Source organism: Ursus maritimus, unplaced genomic scaffold, assembly GCF_017311325.1.
Source record: "Ursus maritimus isolate PB19 unplaced genomic scaffold, ASM1731132v1 scaffold_35, whole genome shotgun sequence".
NCBI lineage: Eukaryota > Metazoa > Chordata > Mammalia > Carnivora > Ursidae > Ursus > Ursus maritimus.
Window position 1 is genome coordinate 15,847,597 of NW_024426119.1, and position 23,701 is coordinate 15,871,297.

Genomic DNA, 23,701 nt, shown 5'->3' on the forward strand with positions numbered 1-23,701 from the left:
TTTTTCTCCTCTGCCTTTTGGGTATGGGAGTTTTTGGGTGTGTATTTCTAACAAAAAGGTCCAGTTTTTATAAATTGAGGTGTCACTATGTTGTGATTAATTTTCACTATTTAATAGTTTTGTGATTGTAGTTAGTTCTCATTTTCCTTAAGCCCCTATTAGTAGCATCTGTGAATACGCGAACTGACCTTTTAACCCTTCTTCTCTCCCCTCCCCCCTTGCTTTCTTGAAATCTTACCAGGATGTTTGGAATTAGACTGGCTTGCATGCGCTCCTAACCTCAGCTATTCATTGGATGGATCATCAAGCCCTTGGTTGTGCCAGCACCTCTCCTAGATTAATAGGAATATAGTGGTGAACATAACACTGTCCCTGCCCTCGTGAAGCTTATGGTCTGGTAGGTTAGACAGATGGTAACCAAATAATCATGTGGGTACACGTGCAATCTCCAGCCTGATGGATGCTGTGAAGCAGACACTTTGGTGATCGGAGAGCTGATCGTGCAGGGATGGATGGGACTGAGGGAGGAGGGGGGACCTGGTCAGGAAGGTCAGGGAAGACCGCCCCAAGAAAGTGATGCATGAGCCCAACTCTGAAGGATGAAGAAAGGCTAAGAGGCTCAAACAGAGTTTTTAATAATGTTGAATGGTTCTGTACTGGGTACTGATGGCTAATTTCTCTTTGGGGAAAGGTAATATTTTTTACTCTTGATTTGATTATATGTACGCCTTGCCATTCAGGTTCCCTTGCGTAGTTCTGGAGGGCGGTTTTCATTTTGGTGCAGCGCTGGGCTCGTTTACTGAAGAGCTGGCTTTTCCTTGGGCAGTTGGGTCCTACTTGGTGGTGGTTCTTGAGGATGTTGGCCTAACAGCTTGGAGGCTGTGAAAGGCTCTTGGCTTTTCAGACCTTTTCCTCTGAATCATGGCCACCCATCAGCTCAGGATCAGGACATCTAACCTCGTAGTGTGCTTAGTGAGGTGACCCTCTGCTGTGCTCTCTGGCATTCTGTACACGCTTCTGTCATAGCTCATACTGTCCTGCAGTGCCAACCCTGCTTCATCTAAGCCAAGCTCTGGAAAGGATCACTGATACTCAGTGGCTACCTCAATTCCCATTCACTCACCAACCTCCTGCATTCTGTCCTCACAGCCCCCCAGGGACAGTGATCTGTGCTCTCAGGGAGCTCATAGTCTAGGAGGAAAAAAGAGCCCAGCATGTATAATGCTGAGGGATTTGTGCTGTAAAACACAGACACGGGGTGGCTAGCGGCTCAGAGGGGATGCACATGTGAGCTGACATGACTCCCCCAAACAGATAGGCTTGAGCTGAGTTTTGGAGTTTTAGTAAAAGTTTGCGTGAACGTGTCCAAACTTCTTGTCACAAGCTTTGAGCAATGAATGATGTAATTGCAGGGCAGTTCCTTGACGGTTTCCTGCTCTGTCATACTTGCATGCCCGTGGCTATGTTTTTCCCTCTGCCTGGATTGCCCCTTCCCTCTTGGTTCTTCTACTTTTTTGGTCTCTGTGTCCTTGAACTTGGTCATAGTAAGTGTTCCATAAACATTTATATTTTAATAAAGGGTGTATGCTTTGTAAATAGGCAATGAAGCTAATTTCACAAGAGAAGCACAAACATCAGTCTCATTACAACATATTACGGATACCCATATTTCTAACTTTTAACATCTCGGATTCTAAGTCCCCTCGCTGCACGACCTCCTCCCTTCGCCCCCAGAGAAATTTTCTTTCAAAATCTAATATGCACTTATATTTAGAGAGAATGAAATCTACCCACCACGTTCTCCGCAAATGGGAAAAACACAGCTCAGCTTTGGAGTGTGTAAGCAACAAATTGAAGCAGCAGGAGAGCTAGATTCAGAAAGCTCGAATTAGAAATTAAACGGGGAGGCCCTCGCTTCTTCATGTGTGAACAAGTATTTTCTTTAGCTAAATCATCTCTGGCATTTTTTTATTTGACTATTTCCTAACGAAAAGTGGAAGTTAAACATTTTGGAGGTGGTATTTTCCTGCCACAAATCTCCTGATCGACATTTTTCTATAAAGTTTTCCCACAAAATTCTAGTTATGTGGGTTTTTAGGTAAATACTCAGAAAAAGAAAAGTTGGGAGGGGGAATGGATCCCAGGGTCAAATGGAAATGCGGAGTTAAAATCAAACATGTCTTTGTTTATTTTTATTTTCATTTATTGATTTATTTTAAATGAAGTACCTTTTAGCGCCTCCACTATGATCTCTAAAAGGGTCTTAGAGCATGCAGTGCATCCAGCTAATTAACTCTTCTCCTCTTTCTCCCCTTGAAGAGTCTGGGCTCCACAGAAGCATTTTGGGGATCGCTGCTTAGATAGCGGGTACCTTTGTAGGGTCCCCAGCCGAGGACAGGTTCTGCTCACATAAGGAGTTCTCACTGGGCTGAAGTTTCACGAATGCTACAACGCACAATGCCAAGGGCCTCGGGGGGGGGGATGACAGTCGCAGAGACTCGGAGGACAGGCAACTTAGCCCCTCCTTTGCCTCTTAGAGGTAGGCTGCTTTCTGTGGCATTCATTAAAACAGCTGTCTGGGAGAGTGGTCTCCAGCTTTGTTGATCTTATACCCCACACTTAAAAATCTTGAGTGCATACTCCTGATAAGGAAATATAAATGTACTATTGCACTATTATGTATGTTTGAAAATATGCAAAACTTTTAAGGATAAGATTAAAAGTTAATGGAAGTTATTCCACATTCCAATGAGTCATTTTGCACAGGCCTGGGTGTGTGAACAACCCACTTTGTAAACCTCTGGCTTTAGAGACAGAATCTACATATCTTTCAGATTACCTGTCTGTCACCCTCCCCGCATTCCTGGGTGAAGTGTGCTTTCCAGTGGAACGTTGTAGCTGTTGAAGAATGCAGGCCACCTCTCCATATTTACTCCTAAAGATGTCCAAGAGAGACTAAGTGGAAAAAGCAAGTATTAATAAATATGTATGGTCTGATTTCCTGTATGTAAACATTTTTAAGTTTGTAAAAATGTATCATTTATGTATAAAAATGTCTAAACTGATACATTAAAAACGGTTATTTCTGAGCACTGGAATTAAGGGTTTTGGGAAAGGAAGAGGATTATATCTTTCCATATTGTTTGAATTTTTTATGAACTTGGATTCTTTTTATAATAAACAATTTTTAAAGTCACTAAATCCATTGTGATGTCAAATATGTTACAAGACATTGGTGGTTGTGTTTGTTTAATAAGTTTTATTATATAAGTAATCTCCACGCCCACCATGGGGCTCAAACTCATGACCCTGAGATCAAGAGTTGCTAGCTCTAGGGGGGGTAATCAGAAGGGGGAATGAAACATGAGGGACTATGGACTATGAGAAACAAACTGAGGGCCTCAGAGGGGAAGGGGGTGGGGGAATGGGATAGACCGGTGATGAGTAGTAAGGAGGGCACGTATTGCATGGTGCACTGGGTGTTATACACAACTAATGAATCATCGAGCCTTACATCGGAAACCGGGGATGTACTGTATGGTGACTAACATAATATAATAAAAAATCATTACAAAAAAAAAAAAAAAAGAGTTGCTAGCTCTTCTGACTGAGCCAGCCAGGCGCCCCCCCATACATTGCTAATGTTGATTGTTGAAGATGAGTGGTGGGAATATTGGGCTTCATTATACTATTTTTACTTTTATGTATATTTGAATATTTCCATAATAAAAAATGAAAAAGAAATGAACAGAAATACATTGCCAAAAAAAAGCTATGGAAATAAACCACATAGTTAACAGGATTATCTTGGTTGTGGGAAAGAGAGAGTTGGGGAGTAGAGCTCCAGGTGCATTTCCCCGGATACGTTCTATAAGCATGTATAATGGATTTAAAAATGGGGAAACACATAATTAAACATAAACACACACACACTGCAGAGGCCCCAGTGGGAAGAGTTTCATGTGTAGACAGGAGTTTAAGATACTTGTTTGACTTCCCAGACTCTTGTTAGTTTCTAAGGGAAAAGACAAAATGAATGTGCAAGCCAAGGGTGTTTAATGTATAGGGCTCAGCTGTTCCATGTTAAGATCTTGAGGCTTGTTTTATAATACAATTTCTAATTCTTCAGCTTGTTACATAATAAAGGGGAAACGCCAAAGCACAGCCAAACACCTCTGCACAGTCCCAGCAGCATCAGGGAGAGCACAGCTAGTGGTCTGCCATGAATGAATTGCACCGTTAGCCAGTTACCAGGCTCCAGGATATGAAAGAGAGTATCTTTGAGTATCTAATTATAGCTCGCACATGGGGCTCAAGGGAATTAATATGTAAAGGACATTCTGTGTTGCTTACTGCAATGGTAGGCTGCATTCATAGACCTAGAATGTATAAGGAGGGAGATGATGGTTCATTAACTATGTGACCTTGTAAAAGTTAGTTAAGCTCCAGGTACCTCCTCTGTGAAATGAGGGTAATAATACTAGCCACCCCAGGGTACTTGGTGAGAATTAAATGAGCATGTTTGTAAGGCACCTTGCATATGGTGAGTACTCAAATGCCAACTATTCTTGTTTTCATGTGAAAAACTGCTTATTGAACTGAGAACATTTAGCTTGCAAACAGGTGTTCCCTGATTTTAAGTATCTTCTCCTCAAACAGCCATATGGTTAGGGCTGATTGGTCTTTGGTAAATCTCATCACCCTTGCCAAGGTTAGGAATGGGCACGTAACCCAATCTGGCCAGTGTGATATGAGGGGATTTCTACTTCTCTTTTTCTGGATGTTGTCTAAGTGTGCTGCCTGGAACCGCAGTAGCCAACTTGCTCTCGGCCTGAGGATGAAGCCAACATCGAGGATGAAGCCAACGTCAAGGATGGTAGAGGAGAGAAAAGAGAAAAAAAATGACTTCATCTTAGTGATGTTACTTAGCTGCTCAATCAGCCATCCCTGAAGCCCACCCTACCTTGGGACTTAACTTTCTTGTAAAACTAAAAAAAAAAAAAAAAAAAAAATTTTTTTTTTAAATTTAAGCTTGTTTCAGTTAGCTTCCTAAAGCATTGTAATTAATAGAAGCTCCATCAAAGGAGATGTGCAGTAAGAATGGTGGCACGTATTCAGTCATGTTTATTGAGTACCTTGGAATGCAAAAATAAATAAGAAGTTTCAAGCATGAGGAATGGGGGTTCTGGAAAGATAGCAGCTTGAACACATCCTGCCTCTTTTCTACTTGCAATGTAACCCATCTGCCTCTCCTGAGAAGAGCAGCTGCTGGGGCCTCCAGGAGGCAGACAAGGCCCGGAATGTGGGTGAGGCTCTGGGCTCTGGCAGAATCCTGACAGAGAGGACCGGAACAGGGAGCCACAAGGAGGGGAGCAGGGGGAAGGTCCTTGTGAGTGTACCTGGTCTCCCTGGTTCCTGAAGAGCTGAACAGATGGACCCAATTGCCTCCACCCCTGAGTTGGAGAGGTGAGAAGAGGAGGAAGGGCTTCCTCCTCATGCCTCACCAGATGACTGGCAGCCCATCTGCTGCTAAGCTTGGGCCAGGGGAGGCTGAGACTACTGTTCCTTCTACTGCCTTGGGAGTGCTGCTATTTCAAATATCCCAGGACACAGGACAGAGCGCCAGCGAGCAAACAAAGGAAAAGAGTCCTAATGCGGCCTAGCAGCCTAATGGAGAAGAATTACAAGCAGAATCCTCAGTACAGAATTAGCTGCTGGCATAGATAACTTGAACCGAAAGAATAAGAAAAGTTAAGGAGATTTAAGTGCAACACAACACTCACACACACTCTGATTTTCTGAGACCAAAAATGATTTTGACGTAAAAATTTTAAGAGATGAATTGAAGGAGAAAGAGGTCACTGTTGATGTCTGAATTAGTCTCCTGGAAGATAAGAGAAAGATACATCTAAAGGCACAGAGCAAAAATACACAGATATAAATCAAAAGATGACTAGAAATCCAGAAGGAGGGTGGGGGTTGTGATAGAAGAGGCGATCGATAATACAAGAAAAATTTCTTAGCTGAAGAGAGACTTGCATCTCACAGAGTTCCTGGAAGGATTGATGATGAAAAGACTCCTAGGCATATTCTATCTTTGAGCTACAAGAAAGAGAAAAATCTAACACATTTCGACAGAGAACAAGTTACCCCCAAAGAGGAAAGAATCATGCTAGCATTGGACTACTTATCTACAGCACTGGAAGCTACGAGGTGGAAAACTGCTGACCAACCAAGAGGATTGTGTGGAAATCCAGCAAAGCAAACAAACCTCTGTACCTTCAGTTCACGCAGTCCTGCAGATTAACTCAAGAATATGTTACCACTTGCTTTGACCTAGCAAAAAAATTCAGAGTCTAAGTCTCCAGAAGACTGGGGAAGGGAGAGGAGAATATAAAATGGTAAAAGGGATCATCACCCAAATCCGGGTGTATCATCGGCACCTGGGTACTCAAAGCACAGAGAAGTCGTTCCTCAGACTGTGGAGTGTGGCTGGGCTCTCCACTCTGTAAGAGTATATTCTTTTTCCGGATTGATCACATCACCATCTGCCTTGACAACTCTTCTAAAAACAGTCTGGAACTAAAAATAATAAGCGAATCTCAGCAAATCTGGGCATCGGGGGTGGGTGGAAAGGAGGGAAGTGTTCCAAAGGTCTCATCTGGGGAGTGGCTGTGGAACTGGTGGAGGAAGTGAAAATATTCTAAAGTTTGGAGTGGAAGTAGTGGAGGAATAGAGTATTTTGGTGGGAGAAATGTACATCTGGTTTTCATATTGTGGTAAAGAATTACGTATCTGATTATGAGCAACAGGAAAGAGAGAGTAGCTAGAAAGAGAATGGAAAATCACAAGAGAAGTCCTGTTAACAAGATGAAAAGGGGAAAGTAGTATCAATTTGATCAACCTGCAAAAATAAATACAAGTAAAAGGAGGAAATAGTAAGTAAAATAAGCCACCAAATAAATAAGATACAAGGAGTTGTCTAATCATTACGCTAAATGTGAACGGACTGGATTTTCCCATTAAAAGTCAAAGACACAGATTGAGCTAAAAATATAAATAAGTCTGCTGTACACTTTCTAGGAGGAAGCTATCTGAAACAAAAATTTAAAGGAATAAAACAGAGAAGTTGAAAATGAAGGGATGGACAAAGATACCACGCAAACATAATGAAAAAGAAAATAGGAATGGCAAAATTAATAGCAGACAAGGAAGAATGTAAGACTAAAGGCACTCTAAGAGGGCTATTATGTAACAATATAAAGCACATATGCAGAATTAACATTAGTAAAACTATGTATACTAAACAATGTAGACTCAAGGACAACTTGATAAAAATTTTGTAGATTTCAAAACATGTTTTTCAGAATCAGAATATAAAAAAATAAGGATATAGAACTGCATAATATAATCAACACACTCAATTTAATAGACATACAGATAACCTTACGTCCTTTAAGTAAAAAAATCCAGAATTTTTATATATTCATAGAACATTATAAAAACCGAATATATGCTTGATCATAACGAAAACCTTACCAAACTTAGAGGTGATGAGATTTTTGTATCCACATTTAATAAAATTAGAAATAAACAAGTCAGTTGTCCAGAATAGCCTATTCACAAATGAAGGAATACTTTCTGGCTAACTTTTGGAGCATAGAGGACAATAGAGTTAAACAGCAAACTAGAAAGCATTTGGAAAGGGGAATGCTTCATATCGAAATACATACTCAGAGGAAAATTTATAGACTTACATACCATTACTATTAAAGAAGAATAAAAGTCCTTGTTTTTCTACACAATGAGTTAATGGAAAGAACAAAATTAAGCAAAAGAAAATATGAAGAAGGATGACTACAGAGTTGGGACTATGGAGCCCTAAGTCAGTGCCTAGGGCACAACATTCCAGAAGACAAGGTCATGCAAGGGCCAAGCCTGGCCCCTGAGGCACCTCGCTTTTAAGGCAGTGCTCACTGTCAGGGTCACACAGTGAGGGGGTCTGGCACTTGCGCAACCTTGCCTCTTTGGATTTCATGATGCAGATGCCTGTCTAGCCTCACTCCCGTCCCGGCCCTGACTATGAAAGCAAAAGCTTCCTTCTTAGGGAGAAACCAAGCAGTGTCCTGTCTTTCTTTTCCCCTCTTGTTTAAGTGCACTAAACTCCTAATAACCCACAATTAGTGTTTGTTATTGTGACCTTTTAATTTTACCAATTTTATTGAAGCGTAGAAGAGAGTAGAGTCAGAAGAGATTTTTTTTTAAAGATTTTATTTATTTATTTGAGAGAGAGAGAGAGAGAGCGTGTGCATGCTCTTGCTCGAAAGAGCGGGGTGAGGGGCAGAGGGAGAGGGAGAGAATCTCATCTGATTCTGAGCTGAGCTCTGAACCCAGTGAGGTGGGAGTTGGGGCTCAATTTCACCCCAAGATCATGACCTGAGCTGAAACCAAGAGTTGGAGGCTTAAGTGACTGAGTCACTCAGGTGCCCCAGAGTCAGAAGAGATCTAACAGACATAACTTATGTAGTCCTTTAGATTTTTTTTTCCTAGAAACTCTTTTTTTTCAAGTACATGAGGTCTCTTACCTTACTTTATATTCCTAAATTGATGGGCCTATTTTATGGGCCTACCCATGTCACTGTTAAAAAAAATAAGACTCACCATACCTCTTATTCCATTAGAATTTCAGGATATAAGGTAGAAAACAAACAGGTGAGCTGTTTAGAGAGCATCAGCCATGGAACGAATGAACTGGTCAATCACCCAGGAACTGCCAGAACTTAGAATTACTCCAAATGTACTTCCTAAAAAGATCATATTTAAATATATTCTTAAGAAGAGTATCTCTAGGGGCGCCTGGGTGGCGCAGCGGGTAAGCGTCTGCCTTCGGCTCAGGGCGTGATCCCGGCGTTACGGGATCGAGCCCCACATCAGGCTCCTCCACTACGAGCCTGCTTCTTCTTCTCCCACTCCCCCTGCTTGTGTTCCCTCTCTCGCTGGCCGTCTCTCTCTCTGTAGAATAAATAAATAAAATCTTAAAAAAAAAAGGTATCTCTAGATCTTGGGAAAAATATTACCATTCTCCAGCGTAGTGTCTCTTTACAGTTAACTAATTTAACTTTATAGTCTATTGGTTCCCCCCCTTCTTTTCCTTTAGTGGATTATATCTAAATTTAATGTTGGACAGACCACTACACAGTGTTCCTGCGACTTAATCTTATTTTCCATGAAAAATGTGTGCATTTGCTCAGTTACCTCAGGCAGAATTATTTGAATTTCAGAGTGTAGTTTGAGATTTTCCCTGTGCTTTAATGTTATGCCTCCATTTACTCATGACTGTGATCATATATAACTTCGTACTTCTCTTGCTTGAAGGCATTTCACAAAAATAATTTTAATAAATGTTACATGCAATAAACAAGTAAAAGCTGAAAACCTAAGAATATTACATGCAAAAGCACAAGGACCAGATGGTTTCACAGCTGAGTTTTTCTCTAATTACAAAAATAAAAAGATCATCACAATCTTATCTAAACTATTCAAGGGCATATAGTAAAGCTGGAGAATATCGAAGCACGAAAATGACAGCACCCAAAACCGCAGATCAGCTTCACTTACGAAATCAAAGGCAAAATTCTTTTTTAAAAAAGATTTTTATTTATTTATTTGAGAGAGAGAAATGGGGAGGCGGCCGGGGGGAGGGGCAGAAGAAGAGGGAGAGAGAGTCTTAAACAGACTCCATGCTGTGCACAGAGTCTGACATGGGGCTTGATCCCTGGACCCTGAGATCATGACCTGAGCCAAAACCAAGAGTTGGATGCCTAACTTACTATGCCACCCAGGTGCCCCAACAAAGGCAAAATTCTAAATAAAATTTTAGCAAGTCAAGTCCAGCAATGTTATAAAAAAATGCATCGTAACCAAGGAGGGTTTAATCCAAGAACGCAAGTGTGAGCCAGTATCAGGAAATTTATGAGCGTAATTTATTTTATGAATAGACTAAAGAAGAAATTCTTTATATTACTAAGGCATTTCCTAAATTTCAACAACCATTTCTAGTAAAAATAGAAGAAAACCACCTAAATACAATAAAGTTTACTTGCCAAAACCAAAAAAAATAAAGATGTATTATAAAGGCAGAACATTAAAGTTGTCAATATCAATAATGAAACAGTGGTGTCTGCTACTAGCATTCTCAGTTAACATTGTCTTAGAACTTCTGGCAAACCCAATAATGTGAGAAAAAAATAAAACGATTGCTATATATTGTCTTTTTGGTGATGAAGGGATTGTATGTCATCGTGCACTGAAATAAAGTTCGCAGACACCAATCTGAGCGGCCGCTCAGGGCTGCCTCTGCAAGGGAGAGCAGCAGCCCCTGAATCCTGCACAGAGCTTTGATTTTGTTTTTTATCAGAAAAGCAAGGACAGATGCTTCCAAGCATGGGAAAGGAGTACAAAGGGATGGCAAATATCTTGAAACAGGCTTGCATTTTCTCCTCCATGTAGGCACGCAGGGAGTCAGTCATGGGATGAGGGAGGAGTGCCAGGTGCAGAAAGGGAGACTGAGGGTTACATTCTTTCATAGCTCCTAACTGATGCCCTGCCCCTGGGGATCTCGGGATCCTGCTCCGACTGGGCCATTGCATTCAACAGCCCGAGAACAGGAACGTGTTTCAGCTGCTTCCACAGTCACCCCTTAGGGCTTACTATATACTTCCTAAGAATAACTCCACAATTGTATACCATGAGATTCTGGTACGAAAAAAAACAGAGTTAGTAAGGTAGTTTGATAATGTGAACAAATATAGACTATATAAACAAAACCCAAAAGCCATTCTATATAGTAATAACAACCATTAAATAGAAGTGGAATGAGTAATTCTATTCTCAATAATGACAATAAATGAAAATTCATAGGAATAAATAAAAACTGTAAAACCTTATTGGACATGAAACAAGATTTGAGGGGTGCCTGGGTGGCATGGTCAGTTGAGCGTCAGACTCTTGGTTTTGGCTCAGGTTGTGATCTCAGGGGTGTGGGACCGAGGCCCATGTCAGGCTCTGTGCTAAGCATGGAGTCTGCTTGGGATTCTCTCTCCCCCTTCCTCTGCCCCTCCACCCTGCTCTCTCTCTCTCCTTCAAATAAATAAATCTTAAAAAAAGAAAAAAAAAAGACTTGGACAAATGGAAAACATACAATGTTCCCGAATGAGAAGACCTCATATAACAAAATGTTCAATTTTCCTTGTGCTAATTTCTGTATTTCATCTGATTCCCAATTAGAACATTAACAGTGATTTTGGGGGGAATTGGATAAAATTACCACCAAATCCATGTTAGAAAAGAAATGTTATACTTTTTTGACCTAAATAAAAAAATTCAACTACTGTATAGCAAAGAATACTATAATGTAAATCGATAGAGGAATAGGTTTGGAAAAATATTTGCAAAGAAGCAGAAAGGTAAAGGGTTAACATGTTGCATAAACCATGTAGTTTTTACAAACTGATAGGAAGACGACCAGCATTCTAACAGCAAATGGGATTTGAACATTTAATTCACAGAAAAGCAAATCCAATAGCCATCTGGAAAGATTCTCATACTCAGTAGTAGGTAGAGAAATACAGAATGAAGTAACAATGAGGTCATCCCTTACACTCAACAGACTGGCAAAAACTAAAATAAGTAATAAATAGCTCTGCCTGGAAGGAGGTGGGGAGAGAGCAGCTACCCACACATTGCTGGCGGAGCTGCAAACTATTGCCGTGTTTTGGGAAAGCAACAGGGCAACATCTATGAAATTAAAAAAAATATATATCAGGGGCGCCTGAGTGGCTCAGTCGGTTAAGCGTCTGCCTTCAGCTCAGGTCATGATCCCAGGGTCCTGGGATGCAGCCCTGCATTGGGCTCCCTGCTCAGCGGGGAGCCTGCTTCTCCCTCTCCCTTTCCGTTCCCCCCTGCTTGTGCTCTCTCTCAAATAAAAAAATTAAATCTCAAAAGAAAAAAAAAGAAATTGAGAATAAAGCAAGGAACAGGGGAGCCTCTCCCTGACTTCACAGAGCTTTACGTCCAGTGGTGGAGACAGACATCGGATAACCTGTCCCACAAATCAGCCAGGACAAGGGTGAGGTGGCGGAGGCACTCGGCTGGGGTGCTCAGTAGAAAAGGGGCTCCAGAAACTCAGTTATCAAACTAAATAATATTTTAAGGCACTATTTTTAAAAGATCAAAATTAATGAAAAAACCTATGATGAGTAAAATAACACAATTTTATATAAAGACGGGATCAGTGTCACTTGATTTCTCCTTTTGTTCATGGCTGCGCAGGGCCTGGCCACAGACAATTTTACCAGAAGAATGAAAAGATGTTAGGAGTACGGAGAACAGGGTGTGCTGATAGAAGCTTGCGGAGGGTGGGGTCATCCCCCGTACACTATCCCCGAGGCAGTCACACCCCAACTGGGAGGGTAGCCTGTGAAGACGCTGGGAGAAGCGGAGGGGGTGGGAGAGAGCGACGGGAGAAGGCCCAGAGGCAGGAGAGAGCTTTGCACTTTTGAGGGAACTGAAAGGTGGCCCATGTGTCCCCACTGACCATTCTCAAACTTGGGTTCTCAAACTCAGTGCATGTTAGAATTATCCGGAAAGCTTTTAAGTCTCAACGCCCAGGCCGAGCAAATAAAAATCTCTAGGGCAGACACATGGGTGGCTTTTAAGGTTTCCAAGGCAGTTCCTGTGTGCAGGCTGGGTTGAGACCTGGTGGACAGCGACAGGGGTATCCGGGGCCAGAGGAAGCTGACTGGAGGGAAGGGCAGGGCAAGGCTGGAGGCCTTGGAGGTTAGGGGAATAATCTGGGACTTTTTCCTTTGAAGGGCTTTACACAGGACAGTGATAGGATCCGCCCCCCCCTCCCCCCCTTTTTTTAAAGCTCCCCCTCATGCTGTGATGAGAAGAGTGGATGCAGCGGGAAGAGGTGGGAAGTTGTTGCAAACGTCCAGTGAGGAGAGCGGCCGTGGGGGCTGGACGGATGGCAGCCTCGGTGCAGAGATGAGGGCGTTTTGAAGGATCTGGTGACTCTTCGATTGTGGGGGCTCAGAGGAGAGGAAACATTATGGATGACACCTGCCCCCTGCCCAGTGTCGGGCATCGGCGGTTGAGGGGTGGTGAGGATATTCATGAGCCATTGAGCAGGGGGCACAGAGACCTGTGGGCTTGGGAGGGCAGGGAGGTTCAGTGTGGAACAGTCTGGGCTTATGAGATGTGGGGGGGCAACTGCACAGTTGCATCACAGGGGAGAGCCCCACACTGAGGCTGCCATACAGGGTCAACGAGAAAGCCTGCACGGTGGCTGAGGTTGCCTAGGGAGAGAGAAGTGAGGGAACAGAGGAGGCCCAGCCCCCCGGAGAGCCGACCTGGAAGAGTGGAGCAGAGGACAAGGGGACCGAGGAGCCAGAGAGGAGGGTGTGGGAATGATTGACAGCCACGGGAGTCCCGGAGGGGCACTCGGAGACTGGGCGGAGCTAGGAAATAACTGGTGAGAATAATGGGCCTGGATAGAGAAATAAGATGCAGTTAGGCAGGGAGGAGGGAATTGAGGGGAGAGGGGAAGAGGGAGGAGGTATAAGAAAAGGCAGAGATGGGAAAAGGATGGGGTGTGGGGGGGCCATTCATCACGTCCTGGGATTGGAGCCGAAGTATGCAGCATCCTGTAAGGTTAGCAGGTAGATGACGGTGCTTGGGATTGCCTTCTTGCTTCTTGTTCTTGCTTGTCTCTGTCTCCCATCCATCTGACTTTCCTCCAATCTGGTTCTGTTGGGGGTGGGGAGGAGGCGGCATTGCTCCGGGCAGCTTGGCTTCTTGTTTTGCAACTTTGGTCAAAGCTTTCCCAATATTTGCAGCAGTGTGATCAAGGTGAACACTGAGGACAGTCAGCTTTGCCGTGGAGAGTGCATTCATTTCGAATGAATGGAGGGATTGTTTCCTTCTCCCTGACTCCAGGCACCTCAAAGAGCCCAGCTGCAGTGTAGTCGACGCTCCTCGGTCTCTTCCCTCCTGCTCTCTTAGAAGTAAAAGCACAAACAGGCTTTTGCCTGAAAGGCAGGATGCCAGTGTTATCTTTCCTGAGTGGGCTCATAAATACAGATTCTTTGGAGAGAGGTGCATATAATCAGTGCACGAGCCAGCATTTTGCATGTGCAATGAACAGATGTGGCTGCATTATTCAGTTTCCCTATTTGACTTCCCTACCAAGATGTACTTCAGAAAATGGGATGTCGATGAACACATCTTCCCAAGTGAAAATAACCCATGCCAAGAGGAGTTTCGAATGTTCCAGTTAACCATTTGTCGTGTTGGTTGCTTATTGAATTTTCTGCCCAAAATGTTATGACATACTGTGTCACTTCAAGTTTTCCTCCTAGAGATGAAATAATTTTTTAAAAGGTTTTATTTGTTTATTTATTTGACACACACAGAGAGAGACAGAGAGAGACAGAGAAAGCGCATGAGCAGAGGGAGCAGCAGAGGCAGAGGGAGAAGCAGACTCTCCGCTGAGCAGGGAGCCCGATGCGGGACTCGATCCCAGGACCCCGAGATCATGACCTGAGCCGAAGGCAGATGCTTAACCGACTGAGCCACTCAGGCGCCTCGAGATGAAATAATTTCTAATTATATTTTGTGTGAAATGATATAAATACTGAAACGCATCACACTGTAGTAGAGAAATGTTGGTTTTAACTCTGCCCTTTATCTTCTTGGGTTATTTTTTCGTATTCAAAATATGACATTCATACCCAAAATGAGTGAATAGCATACGTATGTACAGTTTAAAAAATGGTTATAGAAATGAACACCGTGCCTCCGCCCCCCGAGTGAGAAGCCCCGTCTCGCTGGCATCTGAAGCTCCGGTGTGCCCGTCCTCCTCCCTAGACGTACCACGGTGTCACTGTTGTGCCAGTGGCCTTATTGCTTCTAAGTTTTATCCCTTATGTATCCATCTCGAACAATATAGTTCAGTTTGGCTTGTATTAGACTGTATATATTTTTGGTGTCTTTGTGCAAACATACGAACCCACGAGCGCCCCCTTACGTTTGAGCGTATCAGGGTGCCTCCCTGGATAGCATCACCCTAGTGTCCTCCCTATTCCTGTAGTGTGCGTGGCTTTGCTTCATCTTTGTCGCGGTCCATTTGTAAGAATATGCCACAGTTCATTTGTGAGTTAGACTGGTGGACATTTGGGCTATTTCTGTTGTCATGACTTCAAGGCTGAGAGTTTTCTTCTCCGTGTTTCCTGGTCTACGTGAGCACGGATTCTGCACGGTGTAGAACCAAGAGTGTTTGCGTGTTGTTTTTAACAAGTGTTATTTTAAATTCCTTCTGGTTCAGTTAATGATAAAACACAGCCAAATCCATGCAAATGCAATTTTTTGGTAAATCTTAGTATTTTAGACATAGTGGGACATATTGTTTGTTTTACTCTCGATCATTTCTGGACACACACATAACACTCTTTACCTAAAAGTGCGGCCAGGTACCGGAGCGCCTGGATGGCTCAGTCGGTTAAGGGTCTGACTCTTGATTTCGGCCCAGGTCATGATCTCAGGGTCGTGGGATGGAGCCCCACTTTGGGCTCCCCACTCAGTGGGGAGTCTGCTTGAGGTTCTTTCCCTCTTCCTCTGCCCCTTTCCCCGCTCATTCTCTCTCTCTCTGAAACAAAGAAATAATAATAATAATTTTTTTTTTAAAGTGCGGTTTCTGCAGGCAGGATCAGCATTCAGGACAGGAGGCAACATTGACCAAGCTCTTCTTTCTCCCCACCCCCATCCTTTAGTTTTATGGGTCTTCCCAAGGGAAATAAAAGCGAATTGTGTAAGACAATCTTTCTTTACTTTTTTTAAAGATTTTATTTATCTGAGAGAGAGAGGGAGATCATAAGCAGGAAGGAAGGGTAGAGGGAGAAGCAGGCTTCCCACTGAGCAGGGAGCCCAGGCCCCTGAGGTCAGGACGTGAGCTGAGGGCGGACGCTTCACCGACTGAGCCACCCAGGCGCCCTCGTGTAAGACCACGTTAAATTGAGTCCATCAGAGGTGGGCGTGGCTTCGGGATTTGGCGCTTCCGGCTCTGGTTCGCCCCGCCCTGCCGCAGAGCCGGCGCGGGGAGCTGTGCGGAGCGGAACCCACGTGACGTCACGTCACGTAGCCAGTGCGCCCGCTGGGCTCTTCCTCTCTTGAGTTACTTGCAACACATACACAAATCATGACCACGTCTAGTGTTTCCTTCACCTGCTTTGTGATGGAATTTGCTGGTTAAAACATGACTTCATTTATCGGACCGTTTGAAATCTGGTATCTAACTCTTTGAGGTAAGTTTTCCATTAGCTTTTGGCGCAAGCATTAGTAAGAGAGAAAGATTGTGGGTTTAGCGCAATAGTAATTTAATTGTTAAAATGACCAACTGTCCAGCTTTCGTCTTGCTATTAGCAGTTTTAGGAGCATTCTACTTTTATTGGTTTGATTCCGTGAAATAATTATATAATCTGTATGATGGCAGCTATTAGCTTAATTAGAATTTTTCTCCTTTTAGTGAGCTGAATTGTCTTAGAGCATGTGTACTTGGGGACATACGACTAGTGATTAATTGGAACTTCATTTTATTGAAACATGAGTTCTGTCATAAAGAAGCACCTTTCCAGCATGATTCAAAAAACGGATCAGAATAAGCTAGGAAGGAAATATGGGGAATTTGACTTAACTGTAAAAGACATTGTAAATTAGGACAATGAATCTAAAATGGCTCTTATTTGTACTTATATTTGCATATATTGCCATTTAATCAGAGATACAATCAGGAAATTTTTGTTACACAAATATTTGAATACAGTTACATAATAAAGCTTCTAAAAGCTCGGTTTAGAATAGTGAAACATACTCCCCCTTTAAACCTAAACTTTGTTTAAACTTTATGCAAGATTGTTTATATAACTTGGGTTTCCAAATAAAGTAACCAATCCAAATGAGGAAGAAAATCGTTTATTCTTCACGCTGGATCTTCGTTAAAGCTCATCTGATCTTCCTCTTCAGTTTTTTAGAGTTTACGTCACATCTCACAAAGGTTTTCTCCTGGGTTGGGTGGAGCTGTAGGCCATCCATGTTTTCTGAGCAAAAGGTCATTCTGAGTAGAAAACAGAGCAAACACAGCATTAACTTTTAGATGGAACTTATTGAAGTGTTCCATCCTTTGCAAATAAAAACTCAATTTATGTGATGCATGCTATTTTTTTAAAAATTGGATTCTTATGTGCACATATATTTTCAGAACTTCAGAGAAAAATAAAACCCAAGCCAGTGAAAGCAATCAGTGTAAGGCCGCTTCCCGGGGCTCTGCACTGGGGTGATTGCAGCTCAGTAAGAACAGAAAGTCCTCGGGGCAGTTCTCCTTTTTTCTCCCCAACCACAGCTCATCAAAGATTTGAGGGTAACTATTGTTCCTTTCACTGCATTGCCCTGACTCCAGGGCAAACATTCGCAGTCTCAACTGTTCCTCACAAGGCAGGCTTCTCTCCGCAGCCTTCCTTCTTTGGACACGTTCCAGTTTGTCAGCGCTGTTCTTAAAGGTCCCTGGGCACGAGGCCACTGTCACCAGCCTCTGCTGGGCTCAGCCCTGTAAGCCCAGCCCCTTCCTCTTATTGGTGCAGATGCTGTCTGGCTAGAGAGGACATCGCTCTGTGTTTTGGGTCTCTGTTGGAGACCAAGCCTTACACTGCTTTCACTGCTCTGCTCGTTAGCTTGGACTGAGCTGCTGTTTTGTGTTGCTAGCTTGCATCTACTAGGAAAAAAATTATCAATAGTGACAAAGAATTCTAGTTTATAGCTTTTTCTTCTTTCTTCTTTTTCTTTTGTTTTTTTGTTTCCTTTTTTATGTTTGTTTATTTTTTTTGTATTGCATCTAAGGTCAAGTCTTCATTAAATCAGACTTTTTAAATTAAAATAGTGTATAAGTCAGATGGAGAAAGACAAATACTGCAGGATATCACTTATACGTGGAATCTACCCCCCCAAAAAAGTAAAATTCATAGAAACAGAGTAGAAAAGTGGTTCCCAGGGGCCAGGGGAGGGGAGGATAGGGAGAGGTTGGTAAACGGATATGAACTTTCAGCTATAAGATGAATAAGGTCAGAGGATCTAATGTAAAACAGGGTGACTACAGTTGATAACACTGTGTTATATACGTGACGTGATGGGTGTGTTAGATAACTGGGTGGGGCGAGCTGTTCACATGTATACGTATATCAAATCACAGTGATGTACCCTTTAAATATCTTAATTTTAATTGTCAATTATATCTCAATAAGCCTAAAATTTCAAAAAGCTGAAATTAAAAAACTATGAATAGTTTGTGAATGCAATTTTGAAAAATTCAAATGGTAAAGAAATTAATGAAGTCAAATACTAAAGGTCCTCTTTGCCATCACCCTTCACCAATATCATTCCCCTCCACTTTCCTGGTTTGGTTTATGTCTCTCCAGACCTATTTCTTTTTCTTTTTCTTTTTCTTTTTCTTTTTCTTTTTCTTTTTCTTTTTCTTTCTTTCTTTCTCTCTTTCTTTCCTTTTTTTTTTTTTTTTAAGATTTATTTATTTATTTGGGGGGGCAGAGGGAGAAAGGAACCAGAGACTCTTAAGCAGACTCCCCATTGAGCGCAGATTCCCATGTGGGGCTCAATCTCACAACCTGAGATCATAACCTGAGCCGAAATCAAGAGTCGGATGCTCAACTGACTGAGCCACCCAGGTGCCCCATCTCCAGACCTATTTCTATGCATTTACACGTATATTGATGTTCATATGCAAACATAAAGAATTCTTAATAAAAGTGAGGTTATAATGTATGTATTTTTCTGGCATTTTTCATTGCCATCAATCCATCAATTAATGGACTTGGAGACCTGTTCATCTCACTACATATGACTCTGTTTCATTCTTTTTCACCTCCTGCACTATATTCCATCGTGTGCATGTACCACAGTGCATTAGGCCCATTTTCCTACTGATGGACATGGCGATTTTCCTGATGGTTTACTATTTACAGATAGGACCGCAACAAACATTTTTGTACATGTTTGCTTTTTGTGGCTATTTTGAGTATTTCTCCAGGATCGACACCTGGAGTTAAAATTCTGCGTATTATGTATATTTAAAATTTTGATAATGTAAGCTCCATGAGACCGAGGCCTTTGTCTATTCTGTTCCCTGCCTGGTGGCTACAACAGTGCCTGGTATAAGCTAGGTGCTCACTAAATGTTAAGTTGTTGAATGAAATTCTGCAGAAGCTCTGTAATTTGCACTCCTCCAAATAGTGTATGAGATTGCCTGGTTCTCCACATCTTTATCAACTCTCGATGTTGTCTGTTTTTTAATTCCTGCCAAGCTAATGGGTGACCAGAGATCATTTCATTGATTTTTGTCTTGCATTTATGTGATTATGTGGAAATTGAACATTTTCTCATTATGTGTAGCTGATCGCTTTGGATGTCCTGCTGTAGAACCAATGTTTTCTCTTCTGTCTCTTCAACCACAACAGGCCCTCTCATCCCTGACTTTGTGCCTCTGAAAGAGAAAATCACCGCTCATGGAATTCCTCCCGTGGAGGCAGAGTGAGTTCCTTAACCATTTTTGTGCCTTGTAGTTAGCAGAGAGATAAAGAGTGTGAGGTTGCATATTTGCATCCTGACTCTGGGATTATGGTTTGTAGAGGGAGTCAAAAATTGGTAGTTTGTCATTGGTCTCAGGAGATACGTATTATGAACTCCATTTATCGCTGAAGAACTGAGTCTCCGAGAGGTGCAATTAGCGTCCAAGGCTCCAGGAGGGTGAGCAGCAAGTGGAACTTGAGCTTAGTGCTGGCAGATGCCGGCCATCGGAGTCGGCCTACTGTATTGCTCTGCGCGCTGCCTGGCTCTCTGGGATCGCCTGGCCTCCCCACTGCATGTTGCGGGCAGCCCCATGGAACTGCTGTCTTCCTTCTAGGCTTCCTAGACCATGCAGTGCTAGACCTTCACTTATGCGAAGTGTGGTCCGTGCGCCAGCAGCAGCCGCAACTGGGAGCTTGTGAGAGATGCAGGATGTCAGGCCCCACCCCACCCACGTTTTAATTGCATTTTAACACGATTCCCAGATGATTCGTGGACATGTTAAGGTTTGAGAAGCACTGGGAAGGAACATGTTATTAGTAAAATTAGTGCATCTTGTTTTCCTAATCACGTCCTGGAATTTCTTTCTGCCAAGGGCCACACTCAGTTTTGTGTTTGTTTGTTGTGTTTTCAGTCTCCCCCAGTGGTACCTCATGCTGTGAAGACACATGGGAGCCGCTGAGTACTTGCAGCTTAAAAAGCTCCACGTCCCAGCAGCCCGCCTCCTTTTTCAGCACGTACTCCAGCTCCGAGTAAGGGTCTGATGTGCAGATGTAGGAATGCTCAGTCCTGAAACTCTGCTGGTTTAGACTAAGGAAAGTCAGATTCACGGGGCCAAGATGAACAGAGGAAGGAACTCATGGGAACAGTGCACGGGCAGCAAAAGGGCAAGGCGCCAGCCAAACCCTGAGTCAGATCTGGGCTCGGACAGTTATCAGCAATGCCCCCGAGCTGTGTCAGTTCTGTGAGCCCCAGCTTCCTCATCTGCACAGCCAATACTGCCCGTTTCCGAGCATCATTGGGAAGAAGGTTCCATGAGACTAACCCTCTAGACGTGGTTCCGTGCCCTCCGTGCAGTGGGAGCTCTGGAGGCGCCATTCCCTCCCCTCTGCTCTTTCCTTCTTCAGAACCTTGTGCGTAAGCACCAGTGAGAAGGTTGTGGCATGTTTTATACAGCCTTTCAGGTCAAGTCACAGAGAATTGTCATGGTGAACAGCCACTAGGCTTGAGGAATGACCCTCGAGCTGAGGGATTGTGGGGAGGGGAGGCTGTCAGACGCAGAGCTCTTCTAAAGGGCCAGAAAGTCATGCAAGAATAGCTAAGTGTCTCAGAGGAGAGAAGCAATTTAATTTTCTCAAATTGATCATGTGGAGAAATCTGTTGGCAGGCTGCAGAGTATGCTCTTAGTAATTGCCAGGATTTTGTATCCCAGGGAGATAAAATCTCAGAGCGCTGTTGTATAAGGGAGTTGGGGGCATAAATCCACCACGGGCCGCTCCTGGCCGTGCAGCCGGGGGGTGAGGGAGGAGCATAGTTCAGAGGTGAGAGGCCTGCTGTTTTCCATCTCTATTAGAGACAAGCTGGAGAGAGAAATGGGCTTCCCAACAAAGGAAGGTGGGAGAGGAGAGACAAGTTTCCTGAACACGACGGGGAGGAGGAGGAAGGGTCTGGGGAGGGACAGAATTTTCCTTTCATGGGGAAGTGCAGAACTGTAGAAAAGCAGAGTTGCCATGGCAAAATATTGGGCATCCCTTTGCCGACAGGACTGAGGGGGCAGCTGGACCACTGTCTCTTTCTTTTGTGTCTTACTCTGTCCCCAACCCCTTATTGTCCCTGGGAGACTTTGGGACCAAGGGAGACATTAAATCGCACAGAGCAGAGCTCCTTAAGAATACTCCGTCGGTCCACATCAGAATTTCTTAGGGCTTTTATTAGCAAATGTGGGTCCTGGGTCCCTTCACAGACCACCGTGCGTCAGAAGGTCTGCAGGTGGCTTCAGGAATCCTGCCTCTTTCATAAGCTCCCCAGTGACCCTTTGGCACGCTAAGATTTGAAAGGCGCCCCCACCGAATGGGATTTCGAGACTGTGATCTGGTTGAAAGCATTTCTCTGGGTGAGCCGCAAAAAGGAAAAGTCCCATCTTGGTCCTTGCCACTCAAAGTGCAGTCCTTGGACTGCGGCGCCCACAAACATCTCCTGGCAATCCAGCCGAAGTTTGAAAAGCGCTGGGCCAGTGAGGTGGTTCTCAGACTCCGAGGCAGGTAGCTCTGAACCACAGGCAGGGGAAGAGGCTAGGCCGGGAGTCAGAAGACCTGGGTGCAAATCCTGATCCTTCTGCCCATGGCTGTGTGAACTCGGGATGGTCATTTCACCTTTCTTTTTTTTTATTTTTTTTTTATTTATTTTTTTTCCCTCTTCTTATATTTTTTTATTTTATTTTATTTTATTTTTTTATTAATAATGATTTTTTATTATATTATGTTAGTCACCATACAGTACATCCCCGGTTTTCGATGTAAGGCTCGATGATTCATTAGTTGTGTATAACACCCAGTGCACTCACCTTTCTGAGCACCTCTGTGCCATCATTAGGACATGACAGTGCCCACTTTATGATATAAATGCAAGGGTTAATTGTGGAGGTGCTGGCACGCGAAGATGCCCGATAGCTATCAGGGGAGGTTGAGTCAGTACTCACCGTTGCTGGGTTTCTCCCGCTTTGACTTTGATGGTCTTTACAACAAGGCCTGAGTGCAGGGGCCTTCTGCTCCATGGGATGATGGTTTGGACCGTGTTCCAGACATTGGTCCAGACTGCCCCATTTTCCCACTTGAACTTGATCATGGTCAGCTCGCCGATATCCACATCCAACGTAATAAGAAAGGAATAGGTCTTATTACTAGTAATTTCTTCATCCCTTAAAGATACAAAGGAAATCAGACCTAGTTTATTTGTAACAGCAAAGTCACGGTGGGCACATTCCGGCTGTGTTGGGTTTGCCTGAGTGACTTGGGAAGGTCTTTTCTGCTGCATCTTCCAAACTGCTGTGGGACATACTGTTAATAGAAACAGCAGGGAGTGGGCCAGACCACTGATACTGGGAAAACATGGTTTTCTGGGTTAGCATATGAAGAGGCTCCGGAGTTCTGCCATATGAATCTGGTAACCCTATTGAGCTCAGGCTTCCCAGCTTCGACGTTAACAAATCAGGAAAACCGCCCCTGAGAAGACAGTGGGCTTTTGGTCAGACCTCTGGGCAGTTCAGCTCCCTGGAGGTTTGTAATATTAACACACTAGAGCCACCCCACACTCATCTCCCCGCTCATGCTTTTTTTTTTCTCCCCGTACAAATAGAAACAACAAAGTTTAACAGTAAGAGAAAACCACATGTTAAAGGGACGCACCAGTTTGGAGCAAGATTTAAGTGCAGATCCTTAAGCATCGTTAGCAGCCTTACTGACTAATCTCTCCAAGACATTAACCCGTCCCAGCCCTCGCGGAGCGGCTGAATGCCCTTTCCACGGTGGAGCTGTTCCCCAGGAGAGATCTGGGACGGTGCAAAGGTAACACTGGATTTAGGGAGAGACAGGTGGATGAAGAGCCTCTGCGCGGCTCATCGGAACTCTTCCTGCAGGATGTTGTGAAGCATTGCTTAGGAGCCCATCCACCCTGCTAGGCTGTGAGCATCGCAGGGCTGGGGTCCTCTCTACCTCTGACGCAGAGCACTGACTACTAATTGCTGAACGATGGAATCAGTGTGGTGACCAGAGATCCAAAGCTCGGGGAGACCTTCTGGAAGCTGAGGACTATCGCTGGAGTGGGCGGAGGGCTAGTGTCACTTCCCAGGAAGAGGCCACACTGAGGGTCGAGATGCAGAGAAAAAGCCTCTTTCTGATCAGGAAGGCTGGGGAGCCTCCGAGGGAGGCATGAGGCCACTGTTCCTGTTGCGAGCAGGTGTGTAACAGGGCAAAGGACAGATGGGCAGGGCTGGCAGTGCAGGCTGACTGAGATGGGA

At 43.7% G+C, this 23,701-nt stretch overlaps 1 protein-coding gene and 1 long non-coding RNA gene across 2 annotated transcripts in view; one reads left to right on the plus strand and one right to left on the minus strand.

The window, feature by feature from the left end:
• The first annotated feature begins 16,243 nt into the window (after positions 1-16,243).
• Positions 16,244-23,701, plus strand: part of LOC121100226 — a 78,056-nt gene continuing 70,598 nt past the window's right edge. The window contains exons 1-2 of the long non-coding RNA XR_005831974.1: positions 16,244-16,361; positions 19,578-19,650. This is a non-coding gene — a long non-coding RNA (uncharacterized LOC121100226). The remainder of the gene's footprint in view (positions 16,362-19,577; positions 19,651-23,701) is intronic.
• Positions 16,752-23,701, minus strand: part of LIPC (lipase C, hepatic type) — a 154,759-nt gene continuing 147,809 nt past the window's right edge. The window contains exons 9-10 of the mRNA XM_008706026.1: positions 22,385-22,603; positions 16,752-17,170 (exon numbers count right to left, since the gene is read on the minus strand). Of these exons, the coding sequence (XP_008704248.1) occupies positions 17,059-17,170; positions 22,385-22,603 (331 nt within the window). The 3' untranslated portion in view covers positions 16,752-17,058. The remainder of the gene's footprint in view (positions 17,171-22,384; positions 22,604-23,701) is intronic.